The 10,515-nt window shown below is 48.6% G+C and overlaps 1 protein-coding gene across 1 annotated transcript; it reads right to left on the bottom strand.

The window, feature by feature from the left end:
- Positions 1 to 2,713: 2,713 nt before the first annotated feature.
- LOC137356710 (large ribosomal subunit protein eL39) lies at positions 2,714 to 3,005 on the bottom strand. The gene has a single exon (XM_068022417.1). It carries the CDS (start codon positions 2,994 to 2,996, stop codon positions 2,841 to 2,843), a length of 156 nt encoding a protein of 51 aa, XP_067878518.1. The 5' UTR covers positions 2,997 to 3,005; the 3' UTR covers positions 2,714 to 2,840.
- Positions 3,006 to 10,515: the final 7,510 nt, after the last annotated feature.

The raw sequence follows: 10,515 nt of genomic DNA, 5'->3' as shown, positions 1-10,515 counted from the left end.
CACAAAACAGCTGCAAAATCAGCCTAAATCTGCCTTGGTTTTTGCAGTCATTCAGCTTTCAGTTGTGTTCTAGATCATGTAGCTAATGCTTTCCTCCTTACTAGCTTCCATCCTCTTCCCTCCTCTAACTCTCCCCCTCTAAATTTGATCCATGGCCAATTCTTCCTCTCCCTCTCTAACTCTCTCTCCCTCACTCTTTCTCCTCTATCTTTCTCCCTTTCTCTGCTCTGTCTCCCTCTCTAACTCCCTCTCTCTCTGACCCTCACTCTTTTTCTCTTTTTCTCTTTCCCTCTTCTCTTCCCTCAGTCTTTTTCTCTCTCTCTTTCCCTCTATCTCTCTCTCTAACTCTGTCTCTCTCTTGTCTCTCCCTCCCCCTCCAACTCTTTCTGTCCCTTTCTCTATCTGTCTCTATCTCTCTCCCGCCCCTCTCTCTTCCCCTCTAAGTCTCTTCCTCCTCTAACTCTCTCTCTAGCCGCCTCTATCTCTCTCCTCTCTCTCTCTCTCTCTCTCTAACTCACTCTTGCCCTTGCTGTAGCTCTCCCTCTGTAACTCTGTCTCCCCCTTTAACTTGGTTCTTCCCTGTTCCTTCCTAAACACTCCCTTTCCATCTTTCTCTTCTGAAGCCCACCCTGCCCAATTTCTCTCGAAATCTCACCCTGACCCGTACCGTCTTCCTCCTCCCTGTATCCGGATTCACTGCACCCATCTCCTACTCTAGCTCATCCTTTCCCAGGACCTCAAAACTGTGGAGCCGCCTCACCTCCCTCGGTCTCCCCTTGGTACAATTTTCAGGCAGGCTCGGTACAATCCCACAGCCAATTGTTTCCTACTCTTTTCAATCCCAGCAGTATGCAGCGTGTCAAGGCTGGGCAGTGGTAAAGATGGCTGATTTTCCCCCTCCCTAACTTCAAGGTCATTGGGAGCATTCCTATTGCCCTTCCCAGGCTGCGATCAGCACCAATCAGGGGTCAAGCCTGGGTGCTCTCGCCTGCGGCTATAAGGGTTAATTAAGAGGCGACTCAGCTTGTATTCATTCCCTCGAGTGTAGAAGATTAAGGGGGTGATCTAATCGAGGGGGTTTAAGATGATTAAAGGATTCGATCGGGTCGATAGAGAGAAACTATTCCCTCTGGTGGGGGGAGGGGAGTCCAGAACAAGGGGGCAGAACCTTAACATTGGAGCCAGGCCGTTCAGGGGGTGATGTCAGGAAGCACTTCTTCACACAAAGGGGGAGTGGGAATCTGGAACTCGCTCCCCCCAAAAAGCCATTGAGTGGTGGGGGGGGGGGGGAGGTGAATTGGAAATTTCAAACCAGTTCGTGTTGGTTAAGGGGATTAAGGATTACAGAGCCAAGTTGGATAGATGGAGTTACGATACAGATCAGCCGTGATCTGATTGCGTGGCGGAACAGGCTGGAGGGGCTGAATGGCCTTCTCCTGTTCCTATCTTCCTTTTTAGCCGATGTGGCTGAGTGGGAGCAGCATCACAACTTGACTACCGTGCTTCCCCCTCTTCCCCCCCCCCCCCCACCCCCCTCCTCTCGGCCTCCCCCCAACCCCACAATCAGCCACTATGCACCCCACGGCTGAATAGTCTGCACTCTTATCTACTCTCGCACGCACAGAGTGGCCATTCAGGTGAACAGCCAATCCCCCATTAACTCAGCAAAGTTTTCAGGAGAGGAGAAAAAAAAGAGGGATGTTGCATAACGCTTCCACCTCTGCTTTCACACCCACCGCATCAGCCCTTCGAATTCACAACACCTCAGACATCACATAGAAAATATTTACTTATCTGTATTTACTCAGCCAGAGCTGATAGCATTGTAAAACAAAGTTGACTAATTCTTTCGCAGTGGCCCATTGCCAGCATTGAAACTTGCCGGTATTGATCGGGAACCCTGCCACCCCCACACAAAGAAACAATGGCACTTGCTCATAATCTTCCATCTTGCCTGGATCTAAGGAAGTGTCGGGATCGTTAAGTTAATAACTGACGGGCAGATTGCGTTGGTACCCTGGCACATCCCAGCACGAGAAGGGTGATGTCGCCGGTGAGCACGCTGGCCTTTCACCGCTTGAGGGACTCATTCCTTTAAATTCAACTTGAGAGGGGAGTCCGAACGTCGCCTCCCTTCTGCTGGCTGCAATGAGTTTGCGATTGCCTCAATGCAGTTCCGAGCGGAAGAGGGGCTCACAGCACTGAATGGCCCATAATTTGATTTGGAAATGGAGGATCGCAGTGAAAATGGCCATAACACGGCTGGTTCGGGGGGGAAAAATAAGAAATGTCACACGATGCAGTAACGTCATATTGGAGGCTTAAAAGAGGAAGCGTTCAGAGGGGCTTATTCTGCATCAAACTCCTGTTGTACCTGCTGGCTGGGTACCTGTCTAGCTCCCTGCAGAGTTATACTCCCACTGCATTATTGCATCAGATACTTCCAGGGCATTTTGTGTTTGATGGGGACAGTGTAGAGGGAGCTTTACTCTGTATCTAACCCCTGTGCTGTACCTGTCCTGGGAGTGTTTGATGGGGACAGTGTAGAGGGAGCTTTACTCTGTATCTAACCCCGTGCTGTACCTGTCCTGGGAGTGTTTGATGAGGACAGTGTAGAGGGAGCTTTACTCTGTATCTAACCCCGTGCTGTACCTGTCCTGGGAGTGTTTGATGAGGACAGTGTAGAGGGAGCTTTACTCTGTATCTAACCCCGTTTTTTTTTTTAAGTTGATAAATCTAATTTATTTTCCACAATAGAAAACAAAAAAAATGTCTTTTGCCCCACATGGTCCATTGAGAAATAGCTGTTGATGGTAGTGTGCCAATGGTGATGAATCCCTTTACAAGCCCAGCTTAGTCCTTCTCCAGTGTCTCCTCTTGGAGTTGTACCTGATCTTGTTGCCAGTTTTCATGCGGATCCACTGTGGAATCGGCCTGTTTTGCTTCATCTTCTTGGCTAGGAAGCGCTTTATCCTGAAGGTTTTGTGGGATGGCATGGCCAAAACTCCCCCGTGCTGTACCTGTCCTGGGAGTGTTTGATGGGGACAATGTAGAGGGAGCTTTACTCTGCAGGGAGCTATACAGCACATTGAATCATAGTAAAACATCCCAAGGCACTTCACAGGGGTGTAACCAAACAAAATTTAACACCGAGCCACATAAGGAGATATTAGAACAGGTGACCAAAAGCTCGGTTTAAGATGTAGACGTCTAAATGGAGAGAGAGGTGAAGAGGTTTAGGGAGGGAATTCCAGAGCTTAGGGCCCCCAGGCAGCTGAAGGCACGGCCGCCAATGGTGGAGCGATGGGAGTTGGGGTGCACAGGAGGCCAGAATTGGTGGAACGCAGAGATCTGAGAGAATTGAAGGGCTGGAGGAGTTTTCAGAGATAGGGAGGGGGCTAAGACATGGATCAGAAGTTTAAAATCGAGGCGTTGGTGCAGTAATCATTATCTTCCTGTTCACAAGGGAGAGTAAGATTAAAGAAATGTTAGTGAGCCATCTGTGTAGCTTTGAAAAGCGAGCTTGTCACATTTACATAAAGCCTTTCTTTAGGGGTCATCAGGTCTCCTAATGTTCTATAAACTTATCAGGAAGTCAGGAGAGGGTGCTGATAAGTTTGTCAATTTTAGATAGCAGGCAGCTGTTTTGAACCTTTGAACAATGCAACAGTGCCAGGCGAGAGTGTTGTACAGCACATTTTGAGCCAAGGATCTGTACAATGCATGACTTGATACCAAGCTGTAAAATACACAGGGAGATCAGGACCAGTAGGCTAAAGAGCCAGTCAAAGCTGTATAGAATAGTGAATTCAAGAACCCGTATTCCAGGACAACAACAAGAACTATATTTATGTAGCACCTAAAACATCCCAAGGTGCTTCACAGGAGCATTATATAAAACAAAGTATGACAATGAGCCACATAAGGAGAAATTAGGACAGGCAACCAAAAGCTCAGTCGAAGAGGTCAGTTTTAAAGGAGGAGAGAGAGAGGCGGAGAGGTTTAGGGAGGGAATTCCAGAGCTTAGGGCCCCCAGGCAGCTGAAGGCACGGCTGCCAATGGTGGAGCGATGGGAATCGGGGGATGTGCAAGGGAATTGGAGGAGGGAAGAGATCTCGGAGGCTGGAGGAGGTTACAGAGATTGGGGGGGAGCCAGAGGAGGGTGAGGACCAATGGAGAGATTTGAAAAGAAGGGTGAGAAGTGTTGCCGTACCAGAAGCCAGTGTCGTTGGGCGAGCACAGGGGACGAACGGGACTTGGTTCGAGTTAGGATATGGGTAGCGATGCTTTGAATGAGCTGGGTTATATAGAAGATAGGAAGAGATGGCCAGGAGAGCATTGGAATGGACGAGTCTGGAGGAAACAAAGGCATGGATGTGTGGTTCAGGAGCCGATGAGCTGAGGGGGGGGGGAGGGGGCAAAGACGGGTGGTGTTGGAGAAGCTTTAAGGTATTAGAATGCCCGTGATTGTTTTTGGGATGTAGAGCAGACACCACGCTGGCAGGTTTAACATTGGAACATCCTGTGTCCGATCTGCACAAGCTTTCTGGCCACTGCTAGATTTGTTACACTCATATCTGCAGGCACCCGGGTTGCCTCGAAACAGGCTTCAGGCCCCTTCCATACATTAATCAGGGGTCTAGTGAAGGGTTGCAAAATTTGCTCAGAATTCTACAGTGACCACTTCCGAAAGACGGCACCTCCGGCAGTGCTGCACTCCACCAGTACTGGCACTGGGGAGTGTCGGCCTGGATTATGGACTCAAGCCGAGTCAGGGGCAGAATGGGCAGCAAGCGCTCCCGCTGAAAGCAGCGCGTATTCGAAGGCCGGGACGAGGACAGAGTTCGGCCTCAGCACTGTGAAGGCCCACACGGTCAAATAGTCCGCTGCTGATGGGAAGCAAAACTGCTGAGAAAAAGTAGTATTAAAGACATAAATTCCAAATTAAAAGCCCTAATTATGATGGTCCTAAGGGGGAAATCAATCTATTATTTTAATCACTCTGCTCATTCATCAAATTTAATTGACTGAAAAATATCATTAAAATACCCTAACAGCTAATTGACTTGCCCATGCCAGTGTGTGTCGGTCACATTGTTGCCTTGAGCCATCTCGGTCAGGAAGATCCCGGGACTGTGCTGAGCTAGGAGGGAGCAGTGCTACAATTGGTCTCAGTTACCTCGGGTTAGATGAGGCATTGGGAGCGGGAGGGGAGCCCACCAGGGTTGCTGGTCCTGATTTACCATCCAATGACTCCCACTGAGAGGTGGATGTGAGGGTGGCTGCAATGCGATGCCTTCCAGGGCCAGGTAGCCAGCCAATGCTCAGTGCCCGGGAAGGTGGGGGGGGGGCGTTCACACTAAATGAATGGGGCACTTGCAGGCATATCTGCATTTCCCTACTCGGCATCTTGGGAGGCCATCGAGTGGGTAGCCAAACTGGACATCCCATAATAAGCTCCCCCCCGTCACAGGAGAATAGTGGCGGTGTCCCCCAGAACATCATTTTATTGGTGGCACTCAGGAACTCCGCAGCTTGCTCTTAGGAATGTAGAAACCAGAGTATGTCATTCAGTGTTAATTGTATATTAACCGTGTTTAATTGTATGCAGGTATTAAGTGGGGCTTCTCTTGAGCCCCCTCTAAATAGACGTAGACGGAAACTGTGGTTGTTGGGTTCGGAGGTGCATGCTTGTAATGCATAACTTTGTAATTACATATAAAAGTGTGTAAAGGTTGACTCCAGTTCTACCCTTCCCTAGCTGTCTTCCTGGAGTATAACATACACCATCTTGAGCCTGTTCCGTAAATAAATTAGATTCTGTCTGATCTGCATTTTAACTCCATCTAGCTGCCTTGCTTTCGTAATCCTTAATACCTTTAGCCAACAAAAATCTATCCATCCCAATCTTGAAATTTCCAATTGACCCCATTCCCCCACTCCCACCAAGCCCCACAGCCTCATAAGCTTTTTGGGGGTGGGAGTTCCCGATTTCCACCACCCTTTGTATGAAGAAGTGCTTCCTGCATCACCCCTGAATCTTCCGATTCATTCCAATCTCTCGGGGTTTGTTTATCGGAATGATTAGTGACACTGTCTGGCCGCTTCCAGGTTCTGGGCCTTGGGTGAGGTTAGATTCCCTGGAGTTCAGAAGAATGAGAGGTGATCCAGTCGGAACATATGACATTCTTATATCTGGTTCAGCCTCAGGCAGTGGCCTGGGAGTGGGACTGAGTCAGTGGCCAGGATGCGGTGTTTGTGGCAGGAACTGCAGACAATGGCTTCTATCCACCCAATATTTAGTTGGAGGAACTTTCTGCTCATCCAATATTGGAGGTTGGATAACCCGTCAGCCAACTTAGAGACAAAGGAAGGGTCGACAGAGGCTGTGGTGAGGTAGAGATGGGTGTCGTCAGCCTACACATAAAAGCTGACCCCATTCTTTCTGATGATGTCGCTGAGGGGCAGCATGTGGACTTATTATATTACAAATCCATTATATAGTGTTATGTCGTATATACAGTACAGAAATTGGCTATTCGGTCTATGCTGGCGTTTCTGCTCCACACGAGCCTCCTCCCACCCCATCTTCATCTCACCCTATCCCCATATCCTTCTATTCCTTTCTCCCTCATGTGTTTATCCAGCTTCCCCTTAAATGTATCTCTGCTATTCCCCCTCAACCACTCCCTGTGGTAGCGAGTTCCACATTCTCACCACTCTCTGGGGAAAGAAGTTTCTCCTGAATTCCCCATTGGATTTATTAGTGACTGTCTTATATTAATGCCCCCCCCCCCCCCTAGTTCTCATCTCCCTCCACAGTGAATCATAGAATGGTTATAGCACAGAAGGAGGCCATTCGGCCCATCATGTCTGTGCTGGCTTGCAAGAGCAACTCACCTAGTCCCACTCCCCTGCCTTTTCCTCATAGCCCTGCAGATTTTTCCCTTCAGATAATTATCCAATTCCCTTTTGAGTGCCTCGATTGAACCTGCCTCCACCACACTCTCAGGCAGTGCATTCCAGATCCAAGCCACTCGCTGAGGAAAAAGGTTTTTCCTCATATCGCTGTTGCTTCTTTTGCCAATCAGTTTAAACCGGTGCCCTCTGGTTCTCGATCCTTCCGCCAATGGGAACAGTTCCTCTCTATCTACTCTGCCCAGACCCCTCGTGATTTTGAATCAAATCTCCTCTCAACCTTCTCTTTTCCAAGGACAACAGCCCCAGCTTCTCAAACCTATCCTCGTAACCTGTCAGTTCTGGTATCATTCTAGTGAGTCTTTTTTGTCACCTTCTCTAATGCCTCTGTATCCTTTATATAATGAGACCAGAACAGTTCACAGTACTCCCAAGTATTGTCTAACTGAGGTTCAACATAACTTCTCACAGATCAGTGGATGAGGGCGTAGTTCAGTGTCCTGGTCTTCAATGTCCTCGCTGGTCTCTGCCAGGGCAGTTATCGAGCTGTTACAGTCAGCATCATTAGGCGAGGAAAGAGGACACACAACATAGGAATCTTACTTGTGACTTCTGTCTGTTGAATGTATGTAGGTCCCAAACCCGCAGCCATTTAGAAGGACAAGGGCAGCCGGTACATGGGAACACCACCGCCTTCACGTTCTCCTCCCGAGTCACACCTGACTTTGAAATATATCGGTCATCGTCACCGGGCCAAAATCCTAACCCCGTTTTTTTTTGTTTTGTTTTTTAGTGTAGAGGGAGCTTTATTGTGTATCTAAACCTCCCTTCCTCACTTATCTGAAGGCCAGTGGGACACCAGATCCTTAATCAGACCTTAGTTGCAAGCTAACTGTTGCTTGTGGCAGCTCAATGTAATTGAGGCCCAATATTAGGTGGGAATGGGGGGGGGGGGGTGTCTCTCAGGTGCAGATGCTGTCCTTTGCCCCAGGCCACCCAATTTTCTAGGCCTATAAGGTCCAAAGCAGCCATCAAAGAAACAACCATCAGCTCCAGATTCAGGAGTGGCACCAAGCAAGCCAAGCTGCCATTCTGAAGGGACGGCCTTGAGGGAAAAAGGTTAGTGAGAAAGCACAGCTGAATCTTGAATCACATTTATTGTTTCTTTTTGGCATGATGTCACCGCAAACGGATACAGCCATGAGGTATTACAAAGATCTGATTGGAGAAAAGAAAATAACACTCACACACACACTTATACACTCACTCACTCATACACACACTATTATACACTGACTCTTACACTCACTCTCACACACTCATTCTCACACACTCACTCTCACACTTACACACTCACTCACTCACTCATACGCACACTCTTATACACTGACTCTTACACTCACTCATACTTACACACTCACTCACTCACACACACACTCTCATACACTGACTCTTACATTCACACTCTCACACTCACACTTACTCACTCACTCACACACACACTCTCATACACTGACTCTTACACTCACTCTCACACACTCACTCACAAACTCACTCACTCACACACACACACACTCTCATACATTGACTCTTACACTCACTCTCACACACTCACTCACACACTTACACACTCACTCACACACTTACACACTCTCATACACTGACTCTTACATTCACTCACACACACTTACACACTCACTCACTCACACACACACTCTCATACACTGACTCTTACACTCACTCTCACACACTCATTCACACACACGCATTCTCACACAGACACACTCACTCACACACCCACACTCACTCACACACCCACACTCACTCACACACCCACACTCACTCACACACCCACACTCACTCACACACCCACACTCACTCACACACCCACACTCACTCACACATACACTCACTCACACATACACTCACTCACACATACACTCACTCACACATACACTCACTCACACATACACTCACACACACATACACTCACACACACATACACTCACACACACATACACTCACACACACATACACTCACTCTCACACAGACACACTCACTCGCCCACATACACTCACACTCTCTCACACACACACACACTCACATACACTCACTCACTCACTCTCCCACTCACACATACCCACACACACACACACTAACTCACAAACTCACTCACTCACACGCATACACACATGCTCACTCAGACACCCTCGCACACTTGCACACGCTCGCACACACACACACTTACTCTCACTCACCCACTCACACTCTCACTCGCACTCACACACACTTTGCGTTCAAAATCTGTGCAGGTCCCATTAGCAATGTGTTCAACAATTGGATCAAATAAACTAACCCCTCCCCACCCCGCCAAAAATAACATTTCTTTGGTATCAAATGTTGATTAATTTTCTTTGGTCGAGTTATGTGTTGCCAGAAAGCTTCCCTCAATAAAACTTGGCCTTCCAATGTTGTGTTTTCGCTTTGCACCTCCTTCCCTCGTTTTCTTTCATTCTCTTAAAGGTGTTGGGGTCCAGTTCCAAAGGCATCATCAGCCCTCCCAGTTAGCTTGAAGCCCAGACGCTGAGAATCGGTGGACTATTCAACTGAGGAGGGCGTCGCCGAACGGGCCACCCCACCTCCCCCCCCCCCCCCCCATCCGCATTGGCAGGAGGCACTCTTGCCAGCAAGGCTCACTGGATTGTGGTCGGGAGTGGGACAGCAGGAGTCTGGAGCAGTTGGCTAGGCCACTACATTGCCAACGTTCCCAATCTAGTCATCTTTGAACTTTGACCCTTTCATTGTTCTGTTCCATCTGACCACAGGACCTTCCATTGCTCTGGCTGGCAAGGAAGAAAATTAACAGTGGAAACGGCTCCCTTTTACGAAAGAACATCCCTTAAGCGCTAAATGGCGCAGAGACGTAAAACATACAGTAAAATCTCTTTGGTATAGTGTCGCGTGTGTCAGGAATGACAAGAGAAGAGACGAGGTAGTGTCTTCCTTTCACACGCTGACCAGAATCGACTTCAGCATCAGATACCTCAGCGACAATTGTTTCTTCAATGAAACTTTTTTTTTCTTTTCTCTAAAAAGCTGTTCCAAGGAAAACGCAACGAAACCCACCTCCAAAAGAACAGTAACCGTGACGGTCTACTTACTGAGTGAATGAGGCCGCCCGGAATAAATTGTGACGGGAGCCAATGAGGAAAAGGAGGAATGCTGCATTCCTTACAGCACCTTTGCGTGTCCCAAAATATTTCATTATGGTTTACATTTGAAGTGTAGTCGCTGTTTCTACGTAGCGATTAATGACCTGTTAATCTGGTGATGATTGGTTGAGGGATAAATATCGGTCCCAAGACACCGGGGAGAACTCTGCCCCCCCCACCACTACCGGCACCACCCCCCCCCCCCCCCGCCCACTGCTCTCCTTCCAATAACGGCTGTGGGATCTTTTACATCTACCTGAGAGGGGGCAGATGGGGGGGCCTCGGTTTGACATCTTGTCCGAAGGGCTAGCACCTCAGGATTATGCGGCACTCCCCCGGTCCCAGCAGCCAGGACTGGGGGCTGGTCTGCCTGGACCTTGGCGG

Source organism: Heterodontus francisci, chromosome 46 (genome assembly GCF_036365525.1).
Source record: "Heterodontus francisci isolate sHetFra1 chromosome 46, sHetFra1.hap1, whole genome shotgun sequence".
Taxonomy (NCBI): domain Eukaryota; kingdom Metazoa; phylum Chordata; class Chondrichthyes; order Heterodontiformes; family Heterodontidae; genus Heterodontus; species Heterodontus francisci.
The sequence above is the reverse complement of the archived record's forward strand: the minus strand, read 5'-3'. Positions and strand labels throughout refer to the sequence as shown.